The 27,472-nt window shown below is 35.9% G+C and overlaps 1 protein-coding gene across 2 annotated transcripts in view; it reads left to right on the top strand.

Annotated features, from left to right (window-relative positions):
• GRB14 (growth factor receptor bound protein 14) overlaps nucleotides 1–16,767 on the top strand; it is a 122,411-nt gene extending 105,644 nt beyond the window's left edge. For both annotated transcript variants that reach the window (XM_040972043.1, XM_040972044.1), the window contains 8 exons: nucleotides 1,291–1,401; nucleotides 1,591–1,686; nucleotides 7,481–7,561; nucleotides 12,447–12,563; nucleotides 12,653–12,725; nucleotides 12,869–12,956; nucleotides 15,068–15,161; nucleotides 16,406–16,767. In XM_040972043.1, coding sequence (XP_040827977.1) covers nucleotides 1,291–1,401; nucleotides 1,591–1,686; nucleotides 7,481–7,561; nucleotides 12,447–12,563; nucleotides 12,653–12,725; nucleotides 12,869–12,956; nucleotides 15,068–15,161; nucleotides 16,406–16,552 — 807 coding nt within the window. In that variant the 3' untranslated portion in view covers nucleotides 16,553–16,767. The remainder of the gene's footprint in view (nucleotides 1–1,290; nucleotides 1,402–1,590; nucleotides 1,687–7,480; nucleotides 7,562–12,446; nucleotides 12,564–12,652; nucleotides 12,726–12,868; nucleotides 12,957–15,067; nucleotides 15,162–16,405) is intronic.
• The last annotated feature ends 10,705 nt before the right edge of the window (nucleotides 16,768–27,472 follow it).

Here is a 27,472-nt window from a genome sequence, read left to right as displayed (position 1 = left end):
AGTTCTTTGTGGCTAAATGGGCACAACTGGAAACTATAATGCTAAGGGAAATGAGCGAATCCCAAAAGATTAGATACCACATGTTTGCCTTGATTTAACCTGTAATTTTTTGTTTGGTTGTTTGTTATTTTTTTTTTTTGAACCTGTCATTGATACTGTCTCAACCCAGATGTTTCGAAGAAGGGAACTTGCATTATTTTTAACATATTGTTTACCCAATACTATGTCAATTAATTCCATAATGTTGTATATTGATACTGTGGCCTCGTTGGGGCTTTTAACTGACTGGATCTTTACTCTGTTAGACCTATTTTCAGACCATAGAAGGTCTCCCCAAGAGGCCACTGAACTTATCTGGACAATAAGACGCTGAACTTTATGCTAGGCATGTGTCTGCAAGCAATGAATCTCAACCGAACTTGAACTATGGTTATGCAACAAGGTGGAGGAATCCACCATGGGGGGAGGGGTATGGGAGGGGTGGGGGGAATCCCCAGCGCCTATGAAACTGTACTACACAATACAATGTAAGCAACAATAATAAAAAAAAAAAAAAAAAAAAAAAAAAAAAAAAAAAAAAAAAAAAAAAAAAAAAAAAAAAAAAAAAAAAAAAAAAAAAAAAAAAAAAAAACAATTCTTACTGTATTTTTCCCTCTCAGATTCTTTGAAATGGCAAAGAGAACAGGAAGTTTAAAATAAGAATGAAAAAATATGTTATATCAAAGACTTCCAGTTTTTCAATACTAAATAATAAAATGTTGTCTAATTCTTGATTGGGTCAGGACAGTTGTGTTATAATTTCTTTTCCTTTTTTGTGACATTGTGCTTAAAATATTTTTAAAAATAATTTTTGTCTGAGGTATAAAATATACAATGTAGTAGAATCATAAAAAGAGAATGCAAAAATACTTATTGGGCCTTGCGCAATAGCCTAGTGGCTAAAGTCCTCACCTTGAATGTGCTGGGATTCCATAAGGGTGCCGGTTCTAATCCCAGCAGCTCTACTTCCCATCCAGCTCCCTGCTTGTGGCCTGGGAAAGCAGTTGAGGACGGCACAAAGCCTTGAAACCCTGAACCCACGTGGGAAACCTGGAGGAGGCTCTTGGCTCCTGATTGGCACAGAACCGGCTGTTGTGGTCACTTGGGGAGTGAATCATTGAACAGAAGATCTTCCTCTCTGTCTCTCCTCCTCTCTGTATATCTGCCTTTCCAATAAAAATAAATAAAATCTTTAAAAAAAATTTATCTAATTCAACCCTCATATGTGATTCTCTTTTTTTCTTTTTGAAGGAACCCCGACATTTGCAATTTTTCAGCGAATTTGGCAATAGTGATATATATGTGTCACTGGCAGGCAAAAAAAAACACGGAGCACCAACTAACTACGGATTCTGCTTTAAGGTACAGGCTTAATACTTTGATAGATGAATAAAGCAAGTCTCAGCTTTTTAGGTAAGAGTGGGTTTCTTTTCATTTCTTTTTGAAAAGAGGTAGCTTTTTCTTCTATATAGAATTTTAGTGGCTTTTATTTCAACAGGTATTACCTTCAAGATATGCATTAACGATAAACCATGTGCTGTGGCCTTCTAGCCTAACAAAGCAGGAGGGCCCCGAGACCTGAAAATGCTCTGTGCAGAAGGAGAGCAGAGTAGGACGTGCTGGGTGACTGCGATTAGATTGCTTAAGGTAATCCTGTTCCAGGTGTCAATTTCTATTAAATGCTATGGGCACCATGAAAGTTGTAAAATATCTGTGTTTTCAAATGAGAGTACTTACTATGAATCTGTGTGGTGGTGTAACAAAGAACGAAAGTGCTACCAAGTATGTGTGTGTGTGTGTTTCTCAATCTAAAGGGTAAACATTTGTAGAGTGGCATTATCTAATTTATCTTTTGTATTTGGAATAGATATTCCATTGCTAGAAAGTTTCTGATTTTCATTTTTGTAAGATTATTACATGTAATGCCTAGTTATAACTGAAGGAAATGACTGTTATCCACAACAGTTGCATTTTTTCAAACATTGCCAGCAATCAAGTATATTTAATATGTACCTACCTGACTATGTGTAATACAATTGTTTTATCTTCTATTTAAGTGTTTCATAATTTTTCTTTCCAAATTAGTAAGCATGATGTAAATTTCTGCATATGTTCACAGGACACTGTGAATATATTTTCAAAACAGCTAATTTTGTGCTCAGCAGACACTGCAACTTCCAGAAGTGTAATTTGAGGGTGAGCATTTTGAAATGAATAAAAACACAAAATTAATTTCTTCCAGAATGGAAAGGAAACACATGTATTCCAGTAAATTTAATACAATTTTAAATTTGCTAAAATTTAACTATTTCCATTTTAAAAGAATTCTCTGGTAGTTGCAAATAGGAAAATTATATTGAAAATTGAAATCCAAAGAGTGTTTATTCATTTTATTGTCAGCATCACTGCTGCTGAAGTCAGCACAATACATGAAACATAACCATGAAAACTTTGGCTTAAAATAGCTTGTCCGCATGAAGAAGCCAGAGTCGTCATCCTTTGTTCCTGGCAGCAGCTAGGGTCCATTCTCCTGAGTGGATATGAGGAGCCAGATGGGTAATAGGCAGTTGGGGTCTCCAGTCCCTGGTGAAGTTACCTTGTAATTTCTACAGTGTATTGGACTTAATATCAAGGACATTCAACATTGCTGTGGTAGGCATTCTGCCTGCGGTGTGATGGTATATGCTAACTATTGCCCTCAAATGTCTCCACCGACATCCTAGAATCACAGGACTTATGACTGCCCTTATGGCGGAAGTCTTTGTGGTAGAATTTGTTCCAAAAGCAGAGGGGAGAGATGTGGGTGATCGCCCCAGGCTCCTGCCCTGCTGCCTAGTGGGTGTAGCTTAAGCCTAGCCTCCCCTTGGTCTGAGGCACAGCCTTCAGGTTTATGGGTGGAATGGTGGAGTGTGACCTCCAACATGGCTACAAGGTCAAGGGTGGTACACCTGGAACATGACCTCTGACATGACCAGAAGATCCAGAGAAATAGACATGTCATACAGCCAATTGCAGCGTCTTTGGTAGGTGTGGGGTCGGCCAGAAGGCTCCCTTCTGCCCTCCCCTTCCTCACCCTTTAAAATTTGTAACCTGTGCATAATAAAGCGGACATTCCTCAAAATAAATAAATAAATAAATAAACAAAACAGTTTGTCCGCATTTCCCAAGGTGCTCTTTAAGATTCAAGCCTGAGCACTGATGTAAAATTGCCAGTGTGTACATAGCATGAATATGTTATATACATGATTCACTTATTGCCATAGAAAGATTCTGATTATCAATGTTGTATGTCTTAAAACTAACTTTCTGATGTGTTTAGAGATAACAGCCAGGACCAGTAGAGTCTTGTTAAATCTTTGGATTTTGCTGTATCTTTTAGCCTGAAGAAAGGAATGTAGTAGACTTTTTAATTGACTGTGCCTGTTCATTTTTCAAGGTTCACTTTTTTCATTCTATCATTGTGTTTTTTCTCCTCTCCTATAACTTGTTAACATGTACTGCCATCGGAGTGAAAGACAGAGAGCATGCTAAAGAAGGATAAGAAGAGCAGACTTTTTAAGTATCTTTCAAAGATTAGAGGAAAGACTTATTTTGTATTTTTTTTAATTGGCATGAAATTCTCATAATAATGTAGAATCATGGCACTTAGGCATTTAAGATGTTTTCTAGCTACCACCTTCATCTCATTCCAAAACATTATCATTAGCTCCAGAGAAAACTTTGAACCCTTTGCCCAGTTCCCTGGCCAGCACCAGGCTGCATTCTTTCTCCATGGATTGGCCTGTTCTTAATGCCCACGTATAAATGGAACCATATAGCTTGTGGCCTGTAGGATCTGACCTTTACTGAGCATAGTGTTTTATGGTTCACCTGCAGTGTAGCTTGTATCAGCTTTTGTTCCTTACAGTGACCATATAATATTCTATTTATACATTTTTATATCCATTTGAATAAACAGTCTGCTTATGCATTTATTCTTGATCAACATTTTGGTTGTTTTACCATTTGGCTTTTGTGAAACTGCTAGTATGAACATAGTGTGAACATACTCTGGTTGGAGTATCAGTTTTCGGGGAGGTGAGGTGTGATGTGTAAATTTATAAAAAGGGAATTACTGGATATTCAGCAAGTCTATGTTTTGCTCTTTGAGGAACTGACATGTATTATCCACAGTGGCTGAACCATTTACACTCCTACCAGCAATGTACAGTGATTTCAGTCTCTAAACTTATAGCAACACTGATGTTGGAAGAAAGGCCCTTGTGATTAAATTGTGCCTGACTAAACAATCGAGCATAATCAACTCCATCTCACCTGGAAGTTTTCATTCCCCTTTGCCCTGTAGCCCCTTTATATGTGTAGGTTTTGGGGATGAAGGTGTGGATGACTTTTGGAAAGTGCTATTCTGCCTACTGCATCCATGTCCCCTGTGCATTTCAGTGTTAGCACAGCTTTTCAGATGAGACAGGGAGGTGGGTGGCCATGAGAACCTTTCCCCTGGAGCCTGTGAGAAACCAAACAGGGAAGTTATGCTCTCTTCTTTATGCTTTAGCATACTCGGGTCACAGTTGACCAGGGCTTGCTGTGGGCTGGGCAGGCCCAACTCAGTCATGCTCTATAAAAGGAGAAAGTGGGCACTCATTGGCCACTACGCTCATGCAGCTGGATTCCCCTTGTGTAAGAAGTGTCCTTAACACCTTTTTTGTTCATCTGCTGTGTTATTTCCATCCATTGTCATTGTTTTTAGCGGAGAGGAGCAGGGAGGTAGTCTATATTATATTGACCAGACCAGAAATATCCTCAATTTCATTACACTAAACTTGCTATTTTATGGCTTAATGCTTTATTCCTTTTCTTTTTCACATGCATAAGGAGATTTCTCCGGTAGGCTATTGGAAGCATCTTTTTTTCCCTCTGGAGATCCAGTTACAGATAGAATTATGAAAAGCCTGAGACATAAATTGGGAGATTTACTCATGTGTAGTGTCCTAGTCCTACGTTATCTTCCTCCCCTTCCTTTTGAAGCCTGCCAACTTCTTTCTAGCATTTATGGTGCTTTATTTGCCCCTCCTAAAGCTAGGGAAATGTGAAGGTGACCCATGCTATGTTTGTCTGCCAGGGTTAAATACCTGCTAACCACCTCCAGCAATACAGAGGCAGCTTTCCAACCCACAGGTACTGGGGGCAACACCTCTTTGAAGAAAACAGTCTTAATAGTAGATAGAACGTGTTTCAGTGCAGATAAATAAAAGGTAGCTAAACAGAATATTTTTGTGAAAGTGTTGGCTTGAGTTAATTATAAATTCTCTAAAATGGGCTTGTCTAGGAATTAAACTACTCTGTCTTCTTTATAAACTTACTGTATGTTTAGAGTTGATTTAGGCAAATTTCATTTAGTCCCATTAATGTCAATCAAACCTTAAATTAAAAAATAATTTTTAGAAGTTGGGAAATAATTGAATAAAAAAGTCAGCACAGAGAATTTTTATTGAATGTGAGTTTGTATTCGTGTTAAAAGCAAAATCTTAAAAACAGTGACACCCTGAGAACCCCTCTGATTTTTTTTCCTGCTTAATTACCAAATATATCCACTTTGCTGGAACTGATTTTAAGGAAATAGTTCTTAGTAGATAAAATAGTTCTGTTTGAATGTTTAAAGAAAATTCATCCTTTGGTTGAGATTTGATTCCTAGGTATCTGCCTTTGTATACATCAGACCTAACTTAATTTTGACAGTGAGCAAGAAAACTTACGTTTAATATGAACATTCAAGGTTGAGTAGGTAGTACCAAGGAATTAGGCACTCAGTAATTGGGCAAAAAAGTGTGTGGAACATAGACTGACAACTGGTTTCAGTAGAGGATTTGGGAAATAAGGGCTGGTCAAGGGAGAGCCTCCCCATGGCCCAGGCAGACTGAAGGCAGCCTACTCTGGAGAAGGTATCAGGCAGGCCTAAGCCCTAGGGCAGAATCTGGTCCAGAGAGATGGGTTTGGAGTGGGGTCTGATAGCACCAGAGGCTCTCAGAACTGATGCTGGGGGAAAAGGCATGTCTGCTACTCAAATCCCTGCTGCTTGTAGCATCAGGAATTCTGCAGGTGCCATAGAAAAGAGTTAACACGGTCTGACATGGGGTTGATGGTGGTGTATTCTACTTCCCGAAGGGTCTCATTCTTGCCTTCTATACATATACCCTTAGTAATACATAGGTTCCAGTTGCTGGCTTGAGCTGCAAGGTCCAAAATGTAACACATACACCTGTACCATGTATAAGCTCTGAGCAGAGGTGGAGACAGGGAACTGGACATGGAACTTCCTGAAGTTTTTATGCTTACTTATTTACTGGTGAGGTAGAGAGTGGGAGTTGGGGAAGCACAAATAGAGTTTCCTTCCGCTGGTTTACTCCCCTAAATGTTCTCAATGTGTGTAACTGGACCAGACTGAAACTGGGTGCCAGGAATCATATGTTATCCCATGGGTCTGGCAAAAATCCAATCATCTGAACCATTACTACTCCCTACCCCTACCACATGCCCTTGTTTCTGCATTAGCAGAAAAGTGGATCAGGAGTTTCAGACTCCAACCCAATGTGGACTGCTGGTGTCTTAAAGCTGTAGCCTAAATGCTTACCTCTAGGATCTAAAAACTCACTAAGGTGAATTTTAATAGATGGGCCTACATTCTTGGTTGGAGTGCATGGGCTCTTGTTCCGGCCTGCATTCTGTGTTCCAGCTTCTTGCTAAAGCATGCCAAGGGAGATGGAAGCAGGGATGGCTCAAGTAGCTGAGTTCTTCCCTCCTCTGTGGGAAACAGAGAATGAGTTCCTGGTTCCCAAGCTTTGGATTTGCTCAGCCCTATTACAGGCATTTGAAGAGCGAGCCAGTGTTTGAGGATTGCCAGTAGTTGAAGGATCTGTGTATGTGTGTGCGTGTGTTAGGAGGGGGTTACCTATATGTTGCTTTCTTTTGTGTGAAATGGCTCCAATGTAAGAAAGTAGTTTCCAACTTCAGTTAGAAATGCCTCCTTGAAAAGTGTGGCAAACTCAGTGTTTCTCTAATAATGTATTTATAATTCATACTTATTTTTGTACCACAATGGGTGACACTGTTTTTGTGTGAACTGTCTTGTCACTGAGTAACTCCAGTTGGTTGTGGTACTATTTGCTGCTATGCATAATGAGTAGAAATACCAGTTGCTTGATTTTAATAGTGGTGAACTAGACCTTAACTTGTGGATCCAAGTAAAAAAAATAAATTTCTTTTTCAATATGTTATTTCAGGGCATCAAACTATGTTTAAAAATTATTGTCATTTTATTTTCCTTATGGAAAGCTCATAATTCTTTCTTGTACTGTTAATATGTAATTTATGACTATGTTGATTTTTGTAGATTACCAGTGCAGTAAAAGTGGTGGGAATGTGTTTTTATCTGTTTCCTCTGCAGTATGGCATGCAGCTCTACCAGAATTACATACATCCATTTCAAGGTAGAAGTGGCTGCAGCTCTCAGAGTCTGTCACCCCTGGTAAGCACTGTGTCTTGGAACGTATGCCGTATCTTATAGTTGTAGAATATCGACTTGTAATTATCAATGTACATTATGATACATTATTCTTTCCTTTTTATACATTAGAGTAACTGAAAACATTTTTGTGTGATGTTATATTGAAATTTTTAATCCTTGAGTTTTGTGTTTTTAGCTTGTGTGATAAAAATCACAGTGGATGTTTTTCATTGATGTGCATAACATTCTACATTAATAATTTTATACTTATATAGAATTATTTTGTGTGTTATTCTCTATTATTGCGATGTATGAGTCTTTGATCTTAAGTAGGTGGTTTGTAGAATATTTCCTAGTCACTGAAGAGTATGTTTTCTTAGTGATTAGTTTTGATGGTGGGTTCATTTATTTTAATATTGATTCTGAAACTGTCATACCCTAGTGGAGAGCTGCCAGTGACTCGGAAGGCTAAAAGCGGCAGTATGTACACGTATGAGCTTTTCTGCCTTCTGGCTATCTAACAGCAATTCTTTTCTTTTTTTTTTTTTTAAGTTCTAGGCTCTTATAAAACAGACTGCTTTCCAGGAGACCCAAAAACTGCAAGACAAAACATAGGTCGTACATTGCATTAACTCCAGTGCTGCTTCTCAGATTTATGCTAAATGTAACTTGGATATTTACTTGCAGACACACTCTGATTTATCTTTTCCCTTCTTTTGGTTCTAACTTTAATTTCCCATGCATTACCACAAGGACTTTATTTCTGAACTTTTAGTTTGTGTTCCACTATTTTTGCTACACTTGTTAATATTGAGTATATTGGAAATTCAGATGTATGTGCCTGTGTTACAAATCAGCTCATGTGTATTTTTGAAAACTGCATTTCCACTGAGGTTAAAAATATGCTCTTCATGGCTGTGGCCAAGGAAGGCACATTTACCCTACATGTAATGTAGCAGATGAAATACTCAGTTCTAGGAATGAGGCATGAAATAATGTTGATTATGAAAGCTGATAAACTAGAGAGAAAAGCAACTCCAATTTTATCATTATGGTACTTTAAATTTGCAACTTCTCATCTTTGTATCATTGCTTTTAAGTCCTACAATAAGAAACTAAGAAATGTAATGAATTTTTATAAAAGCATTCTAAGGTGAATATTTCTATAATTTGCCGGCTTCCTTGTTTTTCAATCCCTAATTATGTAGAAAGAATAGTAGATTTTATTATCTTAATCCTTTCCTAAATCCCTCCAAATTTTTTTCAAATTCTATACTTTTAGAGTGAACTTACTAATCACGACTAGGCATCCGATAGAGTGCTTTCTGTTGGCATCACTTTGTTGGCACACAGGTGTGGTCTTGCCATATTCCATGGAGAGGGGGCTGCTGCTGCTCACACGTGCATGACAGTTGGGTTGTTGTGGTACCAAAAGTCATTCCCTGAGAGAATCTCGCTGGAATAGGGACTATCACAGAAAAGCATCCAGTGCCTTTGTGGTCAAGACCTGTCCTCTGGGGGGGTTTTAATGATCAGAGAGGATGGTGTTTGAGATTTACATCTCTGCTCCTCTGAATGTCCCTGAAAACAACTCAGGCATTCTTTAAGGTGTTTGTCTTTGCTTTGGTGTCTACAGAGTTTATACTCCTCTAGACTAATGTGGAAGAACTAATGATCTGGTAGATCCCAGTACCCTACCTGCCCCAGTCACTAGGGAGGGACCGTTTTCAGTGAGCAACAAAGAAAACTCATCTATTATAGTTAGCTATTTAAAGGAACAATGATGTCTCTCACATTTTCATAGATAATTCTTTTGAGGAGAAAAATAAAGATGACATTCCTATATGGTAATGAACATCATAACCCTGTATAGCACATAGCAGCCACGATTATCAGCATTCAAAATGAGGAAAAAACTTTCATTTATAGTACCATCTTTTAATACAGCCATGGGTTAGGTGCTGTTAATATGGCCCTGAAGCTGGACTTAGAAGATAGGGCAAAGATCAGTCATGTTTTTTCCTTCATTTTTGACCCTGGAGTAGTCATTTTTAATATTGAATTTATTTATTTTATGATTTTATGATGCAGTTCCACAGGATGTGGGATTTCCCTTCCCTTCCCCAAATTCCCACCCTCTCACATTTATTTTCCCTATTACAATAGCATTACATTACAATAGCATAGCCCTTCGTAATCAGGCACAGACGTTCTTAGCTGCAGTTTCTTATGTGTTACTTCTTTACCACAAGCTGTGTGTGACACCTTAGTCAAGCCACTGGCGCCCTGCAGGATGAACAGAGGAATGGTCTCATAATCTCTAGAGTGCATTTTATCTTTGGAGTCCTGTTCTTTTCTGCAGATGACAGCTTTATAAGCTTATCTAGATCCTTCAGAAAAGATGGCAGCGTGTGTGGTTGGATACTAGTTGCCATCAGAGTAGATGTTTTACTTGTATACCTCACTGAGAATGAATAGATGTAACCTCATCGTGTAGCCTGGGTAACACAGGGTATACTAGAGCCTCCGTCTTAGGGGGAAAGCCAGGCCTTCGAAATCATGGATTCTTTTATTTTGGTTCTGTCCTATTTTTTCCCTGAGAGTGCTAGAAAAAGGGACAAATATTTGAGAAATACAAGCGGTTCTGAAGTCCAACCAAATTACTTTCCTATGAGAAAGAAATTGAGCTGACAATGACCTTTTGAGTTTTAAGTCAGACTCTGCTTTACTTCCATTTCTTTGTCCACAAAAGGTAAGCTATTAATTTTTCATCTACCAGCTGCCATTCAGTAGAAAACACTTGCCTTATTCCTGTGTTTTTCCTTTAGTGTAGTTAAGGTAACAAATCAGAATATTTTTCCTTTGTAGTGTGGTTTCCCTATACATGTCACATAATTATAGAACATGGAACCCTGTTTTACATTTTGTACTGAATGAGACATTGTAAAAAGGAATAGCTGATGCTATTTATTTTTCTGTCCTAACCGCATTTTTATGCTATCAGAAACTTCAGATTACAGAATCCATCTTGGCGTGTGGAGCTAGAGAGATTCAAAGGATAAAGCGATCACTACAACTGAGGCTAGTAACTGTGCTTGGGGCAGGTGGACGCTTTTCATTAATGTTGGCAAAGCAAAAGTGTATCCAACCAGTCCACAGCCCTGCACAGAAGATCATGGGGTGAGAAGGGCAAACGAAGGTGTGACAGCAAATAGAGATTACAGAGACAGCATCTGTCTGAAAGAGCAGCTGTCAGTTATAAAAGCTCCTGTAACAAATGAGAGATTGCATGCCAGATCTCTAGACATATAGATGAACCATAATAAGATTCTGGGGCATTCCAGCATGGTTTGGAGAGAAAATAAGAAATAGTAGCAAGTGGGATGTGTGATGCAGTGATAAAGGACTCTAAATTTCTTTTGTGTGTGTGTGGTTGAAGCTTTGTTTGAAACCTACGTTTGACCTGTAGTTACAAATGCAAAAATGACTGAATCCATGTAAATATGAAACAACTGAAGCCGTGAGTTCCTCAATGCAGAATGATCCATACTTTGCCATTGTAATTCCACTTTTGAATTCACTCCTGCATAAATTAGCAGAGAATAACTATTAAATAATTTTTCATAGGTTTAATTTTTTTTCCTCCTCAGGAGTTTTAATTTTTCCTCACATCATATAAATTGAGTGAGATTCCTAATTAGATATTCTGACAGTTGTCTATTTTTATTTATAGTATTCATGACTCGTTTTATGGTAGTAAATTTTGTAGAATATGTCTGTCAAGTATAGCCCTAAACAAACAAAAAAATAAGAGCCAGGTTTTGAATATTTTATTTTTATCCGAGAGAATGTAAGTGCAAAAAGTAATGAGTGAATCAATCAATAACTTTATTATTTATTTAAATTATATTTGATTAAAATGCATTGTTTCCTATCATTTCATCATTTAGACATAATTTTTTCAGGTGGGCAGGCATTGGTGACATGGTGATGTAAGCCACTCACCGCTAAGGACACACAAAACTCAAATTGGCGTGCCTGGGATGCAGTTTCAGCTCCATTTTTGATCAAGCTTCCTTCTATTGTACACCCTGAAAGTTCCTAAGCGACAGCTCAAAAACTTGAATCCTGTACCACTCACAGGGAGATCCTAATGGAGTTCCTGACTCCATGGCTTTGGTCTGGTCAGGCTCTGCTGTGGCAGGCTTTCAGGGAGTGGACTAGCTCTTTCTGTATGATTCTGTGTTTTTACAAGTAAATCTTTAAAAAATAAAAATGCTCTCTTGTTAAACCACTGAAATCTTAATATAGAATTATCAAGCTATTACACACAAATTTTATTCTCTATATATGGTGAAAATTGATGTGATAAGCTTTCAAAATATGTATTATAGTTTGCTCCAATATTAAATAAGAGTATTATTTCTACAGAGATGTTACAAGTCACTCTAGGTTATGGTTTTTGTGCATGATGATTCTCATGCTTCATAACTAGGTGGATTGACATTTTGTTGGTAATTGATATATACAAAAATTTAGTAGATGAACTTAGAAGTAATGATTGTTTTCAACCTTGGAAAAGATTTATTTAAAGTCTTCCTATTGTACTACAGAATATTAAGATACAGTTGTTCTAGAAGTAAGATACATGTTTTAAGGAAAGCCTTTAAAACATTTTTCTACACTTAACTCAATGACCTTAACAAATAACTGTGTAATTTATTTAGTGAAAGAGTTATAAAAGCACCATATTTTTTCCTAAATTTACTATAGCATTTTAACTTATTGATTTCTTGCTTGCCACATTTGAAATCCCATCCTAGAATGAAAATGTATTTTTAAACAAAGCATTAAATGATAATTTTAAGAAACATGTTTATGGTTCAAATATGTTTCCTTTTTCCAGAGAAGTATATCAGAGAATTCCCTGGTAGCCATGGACTTCTCAGGTCAGAAAAGCAGAGTTATAGAAAACCCGACAGAAGCCCTTTCTGTTGCAGTCGAAGAAGGACTGGCTTGGAGGGTACATATAGCATCACTTTCTCTAAAACATCTACAATTTGAGTTAGTCTTGTCTAGAAAGTTGATATTTGTTTTCTCTTTCTTGCTCAGAAAAAAGGATGCTTACGCCTGGGCATCCATGGTAGTCCCACTGCTTCTCTGCAGAGTTCAGCCGCAACCTTGGGTATGTCTGTTGGTAGTTGTTGTGACTGAACTGTTGGATCAATGGGCCTGTAGGTATAGTTACCGAGTGGACGTGGTTCAAAGTACATGCAGTGTAATTGTGATCACTTCAAAGCTTTGCACTCATGCATTTTATTTCTTCAGCTATCCACCGCTCCCAACCATGGTTTCACCACAGAATTTCTAGAGAGGAAGCTCAACGACTGATTATTCAGCAAGGATCTGTAGATGGGTATGTTTGATGTTTTTAGTCTTGACAGAATCCTGTACATGGTATTTATTTGTTCAGCACGACATGCACATAGAGGATTTCAGTTTGGGCTCATTGTAATGCAAAAGAGATTTTTTATAAAAATTGTTGCTCTTGTATTTCATAAGTGTCTTTATAATACTTTAACATAGCGTGTGCCTAGCATTTGTGTATAAATGAACAGATAACACAAAACAGGATGCTTTGTTCTCCACCAGTGTCACAATTTTATGCCATTTGTAGCATCTCCTATATTAACTGGTGAGGGGAAAACTGAAATTGTTTTGAATGTCACCATTTTGAGTGAAATATGTAATTATAATTCCGAAATATGTTTCATGTCATGATTTTATCTTGTATTTGTTTTTAGGTATGTATGTGTATATCTATAATGAACATTTTTTCTGTTTACTTTATCTTAAATTTTAACATAAATTGACTGAATAACATGAATAAAATAGCACAAGTCTAAGAGAATAGTGGTTTTTTTTTTTTCTCTTTCTGCTGTTATCACTAACAGGATATTCAAGAGAAATGTTAAATGTGTTATGGAATATTTATTTTCTGAAAAATTATTTCCTTTCATAGATTGCTCAATATTTCAGTTGTTTTTCATAATATCTACTAAATTTCCTTTCCACATGCACATAAATATGGAAGGTTGTATTGCAGTTTGGTTGAGAAGTGAAAGCAATATCAGTTTATAAACAAGTGGTGATGGGCTCTATTATCTTCAAAGTTGGCTTAAGATGACAGGGATTTGAAACAATTTAATACTGACATTTGGATAAAAATGTTTCTTCTCATGAAAGGTTATTAACAGCAATTCAGCATTTCACCAGACTCTGTATGAGAGATTTTAATATGCTTCTCTCCATGGAATGCAGTCTTTTGGGGTATAAATTTGAACAGCAGCAAAACCACAATCTATTGAGACCAAGCAAATAAATGACATAGAATAATGGAAGTGTTTGGAGAGTTTTCATTTCCTTTGCTCCTGAGCCCCATTTGTGTAAATTGAATAAAATAATATTATGAAGAATAACATGATCTTTTAAATGTTTATTTCTTAATCATATTCCTTTGGAAAGGTAGTGTGAAGTGGTCCACTAGGTGGTAGTGATGATCTGTTTTGAGAATGGGGAGAGAATTATGGATCAATTTTGCTGGAGAAATGCCCTTTTGTCCTAACTCCTACTGGTGCAATGTCAGAATCTCACACAGCACAAGGGGAGTGGATAATATCCCAGTCTTCTGTGATCCTTCAAATTTGGTTCCTCTTGGTCTAGGCACAGTGAAATTAGTATTGTAAGCACCAGTGGGGAGTGTTTACACAGTGCATTTGCCAATAATAAGTGCATGACTGATTCTATACTGCCTTGCCAGTAAATAAGAATACGTGTCTGGCAGCCTTTTTTTCTCTTAGGCCATTAGGCTATGTCTGATTTGTCTAGCCCGACATTATTGGGCTTTTGCACTGCATTCTTCCAAATTAAAGTGCATGCTATTTGGGCATTTCTTTTACTGAAAACATTTGTGTTTAAACACTTAATAAATGATTTCAGGATTGATTGTTCAGACTATATTCTTTTCTTGCTTTCTTTGTGTATGTGTGTAACATTAGAAATCAAACTTAAATGAAGAAAGAGCATCCAGTGTAAAAGAAAGTATAAAAATGATTTAATAATAAGCCATTAGCTCGTTTGAAGAGAGGGGCTTAATGTGACCCAGAAGCTATAAAATAATAATACACTAATGATTTGTTTTTTGAGTAAAAAAATTATACATGTATATCCATTTTTCCTGTGGAAAAGGGACAAAGAACTAATTATTGATGCCAGCATGTTATTATATTGGTTATTGGAAGCAAATAATATAATAGGTTTATATTCTGTTGAAACTACATTAACACCAAGGCAAGTTTTATAATATAAGATGGTGTTTTACATTATGCCATATCATTTACTGGTTGAGTTGGTTGAGTAGCCATACCCATTGCATACTCAGTTAAGGGTCCACAGCTCATACATTGTAATTCTGTGAAATCCATGAGTAAATGCAGAAACATTGAAATACCTTTTTTCTTTTTGTAGAGTTTTCTTGGTACGAGATAGTCAGAGTAACCCCAAAACTTTTGTACTGTCAATGAGTCATGGACAAAAAATAAAGCACTTTCAAATTATACCAGTAAGTAATTTGTGATTTTACATTCGTATATTAGAGATGATCTTAATGCATAAGCTTTTGGAAACTTTAGTTTTCTTTTGTTCTTTTTATTAAATATAATTTGGGAGCTTGTGCTTTGACTAAAGTTAAGTTTGGCAGAAATGGTTTTATGAGCCTGAATTAATACAAGAAATACAGGAATTGTAAAAATTAAATTTCCCTTTTTCCATGAAATGTGATTTAGCAATATTGTATAGACCCCATGCCACCTATTGTTAAAAGGCCACTAAAGATACATTCTCCTGGATTCTACTAATGGGTCTTTAGAAAACATTATTTTAAGGCTCTTTCTCTTCCATTTTCTTAAAATTGATTTTTCATTGTTGTTTTGTTTTTAATCATTATGGATAAAAATTTAGGTGCTATGAAACTGCTGGACATTGAAACTATTCTGAGGACATTTAGAATTTTTCTGTAATTCTGTTACAGATGAAAGTTTTCTTTGGTATTGTTTTACATTTATTGTTGCTGATGTGGTTATTGCTCGTATGTGTGTGTGTGTGTGTCTGTCTGTGTCTGTCTGTGGAACTACCTTTTGGAAGATATAGTCTATTTTTCAGGAAAGAATTTCTTAAGATTATTGAATTGTTCATGCTTACTTTTGATTTTTTTTCCTTTTGGTAATTATCCAGAGAGTATATAAATATATTCTCTTCTTCATTGAGTATGTGATCAATGTCCCCAGCAAGTATAAATTGTTTAAAGCTAAACTACTTTAGTGCCAAAAAGAAGACAATTGACATTCCATTAGTATAATATTTGATTGCCTCAGAATCAATTTGCTGATGGAAATTATGTGAATATTCATTTTAAATATACTAAGTGAGGCTGTTAAGTAGACCACATTTAGAAATGGAAATTAATTTCTGTAAGTGGAGGCATTAAACTGTTCTGTTTACTTTTATCTGAGTACTATAGCTTTCTCACTGTTCATTGATTCAAAACAGTCACATTTCCCCAACTACACAGAAGTTTGGAGTAATTATAGGTCATAAAGTAGAACTACACAGCTTTCAGTGAGGATCAGATTATATATTTTTAAATGCAATTCCAAGAACTGGACTTGCTATACATCCTTTTCAGTGTCTTTCAGTTATATTAACTTACCACTTTTTGCATAGGAAGGATATGGATGGAATGGAATAGGATGGCCTGCTAGGTAACTTAACCAAATTGTGACCACCTTATTAAATTTCCTCCTGCAGGTTGAAGACAACGGTGCAATGTTCCATACACTAGATGATGGACACACAAGATTTACAGATCTGATTCAGTTGGTGGAGTTCTATCAGCTCAATAAAGGTGTTCTTCCTTGCAAGTTGAAGCATTATTGTGCTAGGATTGTTATTTAGACAAACCAGAAGTGACCTGTGAAACTATTGAAGGAAAAAAGGACTTAAGAAGAAAAGTAAAAGAACAAGACCTTAAGTAAGGGTGAACATGTTACCCATGAGCAAAAGAATGTAATTCATCCACAAGTTAAAAAGAAATAGTTGTGCATTACAAATAAGCAAAGACTTGGATTGATAGTACATATACCATTTAAAGTTCATTCATTAAAATTAAATATTAGGAAAAAAATTGACCTGACGTGTTGTTGTGTTTTTTACATTATTTTATTTTTCCCAAATATGTATACAGATATGCATTTAGCGATATAACTTTCAAACATAAAGTAGGAAGAATAGTGGGGAATTATTTGAAGATTGAGTTTCATTTACATTCTTCATTACTAAGAATTATGAGACAGATTTGAGTTATCAATTAAACTATCTACAATTTGTTAATAAGTGAAACTATTTCAAATTATCTATTTTCTAGTATAATATAATCTTCAATTAACCTCATATTTTTAGATAGTAGATTAAAACTATGTTGCTCTGGATAGCTTGTATTACATTTTAAAGCTATTAATTATACTATAAAATCTATATGGATTTCTGCCAGTTAGAGGCACATTCTTCATTCCATTTTTTATGCATTTACTGGCTAGCTGGAATTTACCTGTTTTCATGGAAATAATTAAAATATAGAAAAGGTTTGTATAATTCACACATGTGTCCCAGCATATAATCTCTGACAGTATGACATTGTCATCTTAATAGCTCACATTTCCCCCATATTCTAACCTTCAGATCACTTTTGACTTTGTCACTAATAGAACATTAAGCCAATCAGGTCAAATCTATACAGATCCTAGTAGATAATTCCTTGTTTTTATCTACCCCCATTGAAGTTTCTTATCATTGTCAGCTTCAATATAGAAGCCAAACAATTTGGAAACTTGTACCAGTTACATATTATAAACTACCAGTCTGGTATCCACAATGCTTGAGGAACACAGGACCTCTGAATACACCTGCTCCTTTCAATAGCTCAGAATGGCCCTGAGTACTTTTGATTTGTTTTAAATTTATAAAAATACTCAGTACTTTTAAAGGGAATGATTTTTTAAAATTTTATACCCAGTTTAAATAATATCAGAAACTATAATATTTTAAATGCTAATTTCTCAAAAATTTTATCTTATTTGTATGACTAACATTCATAAACTTTACTGCAGGCCTTAGATTTTGTATATAATTGATACTTTTGATCTTAAAGCATAAAAAAAAACTATTTGGGAAAAGTTGATAGAGAAAAATCACTATTTTCCTGATTCTTTTTGAAGATGTTATGTATATGTATATAAATCCAATGTGACATTAATCCTAAGAACACTACATTATTAAAATGCATTCCCTAAAAAAATGTGAATTATCTTTATATTCTGTCACCTTGTTCTGTTTTGGTACAGACATAGGAATGAAACCTCTTTCATTTTTTTCCCCACATATTTGGATTAGCATACTTCGCTCTTCAGAAAGAAACAACTCAGTAGACCATCAGTTCCATGTTCTTTTTTCTTTTCTTACGTATGTGTTGAAGAGTTAGGGAAATTGAAATACTTAGAAGACACAAGCACACAAGAAATAAGAAGAATACTTTAATTGAGACTAATTATATGTGTAATAGAGCACGTGCTGACTGATTTGAGCATATTAGAGGAGATATTCATTCTGCTGTGTTTAAGGTTGATTAGCATCCGTTAATCAGAGTTTCATATGGTTTCTAGCTTTGGAAAACCAGCAGTGGAATCTTCACACATGGTAGTCATGCTTTAGTAGTGATGTAAGACATTAATTGATAACTTCTTAGAAGAGGAAAGATTCTCATTGGGTAGTGCATGAGTATGTCTTGGTGTCCCAAGCTGAATCCACCATTCCATTATTGCCAGGAATTGTGAAGGCTTGCTGAGTAATGGATCTGTCCAGCAGCTGGGTGCTGCCCAGGCTTCACTGCACTGATACCTTTAAATGTATGGAGCAAGTATGTAGAATTTCAAAGCAAATTAATCACATAGAACCACATGCTATTTGATATTTGTGTGAGTGCATCCCAGAAAGAAATGCTGCTCTATCTCCTGGCTGTTTTGACTGTTGATTCTGTAATGTTTCCAGTTTTTTGTCTTATATTCTTTAGAGAACTGAATGAGTGATGCATAGATTCTTACACTACCAGAGGGCACAATAATTTGCTGGAGTTGCAAGAGTCCTTTAACCCTCATTGAACGTTCCTGAGCCAAGCATCTGTGTCTACCTTGGTTAGTAGGCATTGCCTCATGTCAGCCTAGCTGTTGTACATTTACTGTGAAGAACTGCTCACAATGTTTCTAACAACATATGCCTGAGACCACAAGTTATAGACTTACACAAAAGAAAGGCCAACCTCTTGGCTAAGCATATCACAGTAGTGAACTAAAACTTTACTACAGAGATCTAAGTGAATTTTTAAGTAATGTGCATACTTGTTTCTACATTTGAGTTACCATGCCAATATGCTTTTATTGGTAAATAATTCGTCATTTTCTAATCCAGCCCCATATAACACATACGGCAGTAGAAATAAGCTAACATGAAACCTTCACCATCTGTCTTGATGGATTTGAATTTTAACCCATTACTCAGTAACTATGTGACCCTGAATAAATTAGTTTCTTTACCTCTCTAGAGGGTTCACCACCATCACAACCATCATCATCTTTCCTTGAGTTGGCTTGGCAATGAAGTATATAATTTATAAAATGACTTGTCTAGCATTTTCATTGATAGACATATTTTATTGCATTAATGATCATGCACTGAGGGCCTACACTTTCCAAGGATGTTATCCCTCTTCAACTGAATGCCTTTCCTATGCTACCTCTGATTTGCCTTTCTTGTTGATAATATGATGTTGCATATGGCATATTGTGCTTCCTCCATTGTGATAGTCTTTCATGTAAGGCTGCTGTTATAGAAGTAATCATGAAAAATACAGAGCTGGAACATTCAGTCCATCTTATGGACAGTGATTGAGCCAAGGACACCTATATCATGTCCTATAAAATACCATGCTCTTTTGTCTTCACCTGATGATGAAAAAGATTAATAGGATTACTTACTCTCTTTAACAATATTCCCCAAAATTTCAGTAACAGATAGGCTTGAGTAGAAAATACAGAAGCTTTTAAAAAAACAAACTTTAGGATATATGCTTGGACAATATAAAATTGGAATAATGTTTGGCTGGGTGCGGGAAGATGAAACTTCTCAGGTTATTGATATATCTCTAAGAAATTAACAAACATGATTTACTTTTATGTTTATGGGTTATTTATACATCCAGGGAATCTTGCTCCCTTCAGAAGCTCTCTTACTGGTAGAAGTCTGATTAGGAATTGTGTGCATTGCTTCTTGGCCTTTTGGCTAAGATTAAGTGTGATTAGGAATTGTGAAAATTTTTCTTGTCTTATTGCTTGCTAACTTCCCTCTAGCATATATTGTGAACCTATCATGTGAAACGGATTTTTGGAGATACAAAGCTGAGTACTAGAGTGTAGATATGCAACTGTCTGCATCCATCTGGGTAAAGATACAGTAAAGATACTGTGAGAGCAAGGTACTGAGTAGAGTTGCTGAAACATGGAAGGAATTAAGTAGATTTCTGGAAGACCTACAGGAGTTAGATTACAAAGCTCTTGAAAAAGGACTGTATGTTGTCATCAAAAGGGGGAACAACATGGAAAGGGCACTGATTAATTTCAAGATTTTTTTCAGTGAATGATAACTATTTTAAATGAAACAGAATTACAACAAGGAAAGAGAGTTACGGCAAATTGGATCGAAATGGCAACTTCCTGCTGCACGAAGAACTTTAATTTAGCGAAGTTTATATTTAAGGAAAACTATAACCAGGTACCTCAGTATTTTGCTACATTAAAGTTTTATCTAGTTAAAATCATGAGTGGTCTTTATTTATTCTTCCATGTACATTATAAATTCTGAAAAACAAATATAAATGCATTAGTGAATTTGTTCTAGCTGACATATAGAAGTACCTTTATAATGATTAGAGTTAAAAAAAAAGCAGCTAAATATTGTACAATCGAGGGCTGAGGGGAGAAAGCTCTAAAGATTCCCAGCAAAGAGCTACTGAAATGATTCTGGCGGCAATTATAAGTTGTGAGCCACGAACATGCAAAGAGGTATCCTGTTAGGGTCACTTACCGTGATGTAGTGACTTAAGCTACCACCTGCAGCTCTGGCATCTCATATGGGCAATTTTTTCAGTTCCAGCTGCTCCCCTTCTGTTCCAACTCTTTGCTAATGTGCCTGGGAAAGCAGAGGAGGATGGTACCAGGGCTCATACACGTGTATGGGAGACCCGGATGAAGCTCACGGTTTCTGCCTTCAGCCTGGCCCGGCCATGGTGTTTGCAGACACTGGGGGAGTGGATCAGAAGACAGAAGGTCTCTGCCTTTGTCTGCCTCTCCCTCTTTGTAACTCCAACTTTCAAATAGATAAATTTTTTTTAAAAGGAAGTGTTATGGAAGGGACATCTTTAAGGATATAAGTGAACAGATAGGAGGGAGCACTGAGAAGCAAAGAGGAGTGAAAACTGGTAAGTAAGTTTAGTCACAGGAGGTAGGATGTTTACATAGGTGAAAATTGATAATTCTAACATTAACAACTGTCATCAGAATTCTTGCAGAAAGAATCGTTTTCATTCAAAACCTTCTTATATACAAAGATGAGATCTTAAGTCTATAATTTAACCACACTGCTTCTTGCACCATGAAAGGAATGATTGTCCTTACAAATGCAAGTGACTTGGGAGAGTGATGTTTAAAAATGTGGAGAAAGAGCTGTACTGCACCTTAAGATTCAGGTGGTATGTAAAAGTAGAACACAAGAAACTGAAAGATTGGCAGTACAGGAAATCTGAAACACATGACCAAATATCAGAAATTATGACATTGGACATTAGTCTTCCAAACAGAGTTTTACAAAGTCTAATCAATTTAAACGTTAGCATAGCAGACTTCCCTTGCTAGCATATATTTGTCCTTTTTACAAACCATCCATTTATATGAAAGACAATCAATAGACAAAGGGAGTCCCTATCCGTTGGCTAACTCCTCAGTGCTCACAGCAGTTGGAATTGGGTGAGTGTTAGAACCTGAAGCCAGGATTATAGCCCAGGCCTCCCACAGGGTGGCAGAAACCAGATTATTTGACCCATCATTGTTACCTACTGGGGTCTAAATTGCACGACAATGCATTTAAGAGCTCAAATCAACAGGGGTCAGGAGTCTTGTGGCCTAATTCTCCAGCTGCGGTACCAGTGTACCAAATGGATGCTCTTTCAAGTACCCTTTACTCCACTTTCAATTCAGCTTCTGTTATTGGTCATGGAAAGCAGCAGAAGAAACTCCTGCTCCTAGTTTCAGGCCAGTCCAGCTCTGGCTGTTGTGGCAGCCATTGGGCATGTGAAGCCGCAGATGGGAAATCTCTGGGTTTCAAGTAAAGTAAGATGACTATTTTTGTTACAAAGCTTAAACCAGGAATTAGATATCTTTATGTAGTATGTGGACATCTTAACAATTTTTCTAATAATATGTATTTCAAAAATCACTGACAGATTGCCTTACTAAAAACAAAAATACCTGACATTTTTCTTCATCTATCTATACATCACTATCTCTTCATTACCTATTAAAAGTCACTGATATCCTCTCAAACCTACGAAGTTGGGTAGCTATATAAAGGATAACTTTTGCATGCATTGGGATTGCATATGGGTGCCCATTTGTGTTGCAGATGCTCCACTTCCCCTCCAGCTCCCTGCTTGTGGTCTGGGAAAGCAACCAAGGATGACCCAAGGTCTTGGAACCGTGTATTCATGTGGGCAACCAAGAGGAAGCTTCTGGTTCATGGCTTCAGATCAGCTCGGCTCCAGCCATTGCACCCACTTGGAGAATGAACCAGAAGATGGAAGATCTTTATATCCCTTTCTCTGTAAAAAAAATCTGTGTTTCAACAAAAATAAACGAATCATTTTTAAAAAGTCTGATCTCCATTGACATATTAGTAAACACAACACTACCATTCAGGTTCCCAAGCAGAAATCAGGATGGTAGTAAGAGCTGATCACCCTTCACATTCAGAGAATATGCTAGGCTGTATCATTGCCACAAGTCTATACTGTTCTCCACATCTGTTTCCATCACTCAAGTCTGGACCACACTCTACTCTAGGCAATGGTTTAAAACTTGAATGCGCTTTCCTCTGTTGTAACATCTTAAGATTGTTCCAAATATTCATCTGATCATCGTATTCTAGTAAAAGCATCTGAAGTTCCACTTTGCCATTGGAAAAATATGTTCTTCTGTTTATTCACAAGATATTGTCCATGTTTGAGCCTTTGCATTTTCAAAATCATCTTTAGCCATTCTTCTTTACATTCTATTTACTACAATCAAGTCTATTCTGAAATGTTTTTCGTTTCCTTGATTGTATAGTCCTTTAAACTTATTTCCAGAGATAATGTAACATTTAGGGCAATTTCCTTGATCATAAATTAGTTGCCCCACAATAGAGTTTTTCAGCTTTTCTGCAGTAACATTTATCTTACTTTAATAAATTACTCCCTAACTTTTGTTATACCTACAAAATATAAGTTCCTGGCAAGGAAATATTATGTTATTCATGAGTGTAACCTCAGAAGTTGGGAGAATGCATAAGGATGAAATTGTTAAATCCTAGTGTAGCTTTTCCTTGTATATCATCATTCTAATATTACTACAAGAATAAACATACAGAAATATGAATAAATATACAAGAACAAGAATATTGACTTGCATATAGTCAATATTCTTATATATTTACAAGAAGCCATGACTTAGAATTTGATTGTCACTTCAAAAAGTAATTAAAATATATTGCTAAGCAACAGTGACAAAAATGGTTTTAGAATAGAGAATGATGTAGACATCCTATAAATCAGCTGACATGACTTCTTATGTTGCTGCTGAACGATCTGAGAAAAACAAATCTCTCCTACTTCCTGTCCTCACTTCAGAAAGCACAGAACCACATTGTGATTATAAACAGCTCCGTGACCTTACACATTTGACTTCTATCAACCTCAAAGGAATTAATAACTTCTGTTAGGACTATTGAAGAATATAAAAATCTACATTATCCAAAGAGTTAGAACCAGCTTCCTAAACAGCAACAAGTGTAGAAGTGACCTAAGCAAAGGAGAAAGGCACAGTTTAGCAGAGAATGAGGAATAGTGGTCACTTGGGATTTTCCTGAGAATCAGAAATCTGTATTCTGATCAGGGTTTCTGTAATAGTGTGCATACTCAAAATATAGACTATCCAGAGGTCCAAGGGTAACCTGATATCAGATGACCAGTTTGATAACATTTTTTTGCAAATGGATCCAATGATGTCTATCGTCTAGTGAAAAATATGGCTACAGGCTTCACTGCCTAGGATAATTTTTTGAATGTTAAAAATTTAAAATTTCTCTTACTCAGGTACCATTAAATTCCTAGCATTTTAAAATGGAAAAAGAGCCAGGAATTTTCATGAAATTATAAATCAATCCATTTTTAAGTTGTGTTGATAATCAGTGTCTGATATTTCCCACGGCATATTTCCTAGGTTAGATACCTGATTCTGCTTCTGTCTCCAGCTTCCTGCCATTGCAGATATCAGGATACAGGAGTTGTAGGATAACTATTGATTCTTGCCACCGTTGTGGGAGACCGAGTTATATTTTTGTTCCACAACTTTGTTGCTGGCTGAACCTTGGGCATAGCAAACATCTGGTGAGTAAATTAGCAGCTGGGAACCCTCTCTTTACCTGCTACTCAAAAAAAAATTAAGAAAAGTATTTTAAAAAGAGATTACATTAATTGCATTTCAGCGAGAAATTCTGTTACTAGAAATTTATCCTAAGGAGAAAATTAGTTGATTCATTTATTTATTTGTCAGTTAACTTGTTTGCACAGCATATACTGATTAATATTTACTTCATGTTTGATTATAAAACATTAACATATTGCACAACAAAATCATTAATCTTATGAAGCTTACACTTCAATAAAAAAATCAAAGCCTTTTCAGGCATTTAAAAGCTAACTCAAATAACTAATAACAAAAATAAGAGAAAGATCATACACTGCTTATAGTCTCTAACCATCTTACTTTTAGGGACATGTCATTTAAAGGGACACAAATTGTTGAAAAGGTCTAGCCATGTGAGAGCTGTGTGAACTATGAATTTCTTACACAGTAGGGAAAACATGCATGGAAACTCCAACACACAAACACAAAAATAATAAAATGAGATACATGAGAAACAAAAGGAAGATTCAGTATTGTTAGTTGGTAAAGGGGATGGTGCAGACAGAAGCGAAGACACTATTTCAGGAAACATTCAGACTCATTCCATTGGTCTTTGTGGCCAGTAAAGTAGTTTAAATGTGATTCTAAAGACGATGGAGAGTCATCAAGGGTTTTTAAACAAGCAGAAATAAGAGATGAAACAGGATGTCCATTTGAAATGTTCATTCTGGAAGCGTTGTAAATAATGGAAGGGAAATGGACATAGATACTGCCTTCAGTACCCATTATAATTTTTTTTAAACCTAAAAAATACTTTTAAGAAGAGAATTATTTATTTTTTTCTATGTAGTATTTATGAATTAATATACTTTATCCCACAGGAAAAAATATTTTAGGGAGAAAAACCTCCTCCATAGGAAAACATCCTATATTTGATTCAATTTGCAGTCATTTCTTAATGTAGACTGACATTCTTTCCCAGTAAAAACCATGTTGAAATTCTTGTCCATTTAATTCAGTATTTCATTCTAAGCTTGGTACTCTTCTGCCAATGCATGTGGTTTCATAATTTCTCATTAACTGTCAATGGACAGTGAACATACATCTTGGTAAATTCTTGTGTGTTCCTTAAAGAAAATAAGCCTAATTTTAGGATGTTTCCCTAGGCTGTGGTCCTTATAACTCAAAGAAATTGAAAAATTTTCATTAAAAGAGACCTGTTTTTATCTTCTGAGGATAGGCTAGCTCTTCATCCCGAAGGACTGACTGGTAAAGATTACAAAGTGGCTACAGCATCAAACTCCTGAGTCCTCCTCCAGCTGCGTTATCTTAGCCATACACGACTACTACATAGGTCCTGGGGTGTCTGAAGGTTGCTTGAGCATATTTTCTGAAAGGGCACTACTTTCTTGTTGCTGTCTGTTAAATATTGTAACATTTTACTATGGTTAAAAAAAAAAAGTAATTTACCCAGAATTGCAATCTACTTGGTAGATTTTTCATCCTTCCAAAAAGACGGGAAATAATTTTTCTTCCTTCAAGTGCTAGATGCTGATTCTCCTGCTCTGACCACTTTATGACCCCTCCCTGTAACACCTTCTCCTTGGTTTCTCATTGAAAATAGCTTAGCCTTTGCGCTTTCTTGCCCTTGTATATCTTAGCTTCTTAGTGCTTTTCGAAATTGTCCTTTACTCCATATCACAATTATTAACTTAAAGTTATTAAATCAAGGCTTCCAAGTATAAACCCAACCTCTTTGTGCAATAACTCAAGTCACCCAAGAAGCTTCTGGTCATTTGAAAGCTTAGTTGTGGGGTTTAGAGATTTGATCATGATATTGATGACCAGTTAAATATCATCAAGACCAACAGATGCTCCTTTGAGGATTTTCTTTACCACCATGGTTTTCTAAGAACTTAATACATGTTTGTTACTTAAAGTAAATATCATAAACGGTATACCTTCATTACAGAAAAATTAGACATTAGCAATAAATTAATTATAATCTTACTACCTATAGAGAACATAACACTCAAGAGATATTAATATTTATGGCAAAATAAATTACACATTATCTTTGGACATTTCACACCAGTAATCTCATATTTAGACTTTATTTATCAGCAGTCATATAATATACCTATCTTACACACACTACAAGGAAGATGTGAGAAATGTTTTCTCTTTTAAAAACATATGATGAAGCTTTTGGTGATGGCATAATGCTAGAGACTTATTTCCAAAGAATCAAAGAATTTATTACTCTGATAAATACTCATGTTGTTCCCAACAAGAAATCTAAAACAGTCTGTGCTTGCATTCTGTATGGGACTTCAAGATAGGATTACTGAATGTGACAGATTCAGCATTCATGATCAAATGTTTTCTCAAAGATTCTGACATCACTTTGAGTGGGGACCTTTAAATCTTAATTTGTAATAAACATTCAGATGTTTCTGATACTTCCTAAGCTTTGAGAAACACCATGATAGTGTACATGACCATTACTGCCAGTAACTGTGTATTTCAAATGCTTTGCAGTTTTCAAAATTCTAAAAGCAAGACAATTCACCAGATTCCTATTAGTATAAAATTTCAGTATCACATTTCACCCATCATAGAACTTTTGAAGTGCCTTGTCCTGAAGTTATTTTTACTCAACTTGCAATACTGAAAAAGCCCTATTGGAGTTATTCTAACACAGCATACATAGAGTGGCTCTCCTATATTACTGAATTCCTAACTTTCAAATGTTAAAATCATGATCCATTAAATGAATATATATAGGTTAATCCTACTAAAATTAATACTAAAGAAATGCATAAATACCTAAAGCTTACTAGTATTTTTGTTTACATTCTGCCCTATAAATTCAAAGAATTGAAACTGTGTTAAAGAACAGCCAGTGGATGTCACCAGTGCACCATGAATTTTTAGAACTGCACTAGGAATAACGCACTGTTGGCATTATACCTTCCAAACACTTATTTTTTTCTGTTCCTTATAAATTATTGACTAATTCTGTACCAATTAGTTCTACCAGTCAGTACGT

This window comes from Ochotona curzoniae, unplaced genomic scaffold (genome assembly GCF_017591425.1).
Source record: "Ochotona curzoniae isolate NIBS_2020 unplaced genomic scaffold, NIBS_Ocur_1.0 contig_2210, whole genome shotgun sequence".
Lineage (NCBI taxonomy): Eukaryota > Metazoa > Chordata > Mammalia > Lagomorpha > Ochotonidae > Ochotona > Ochotona curzoniae.
Note: the sequence above shows the minus strand (reverse complement) of the source record. Positions and strands in the feature narration are given on the sequence as shown.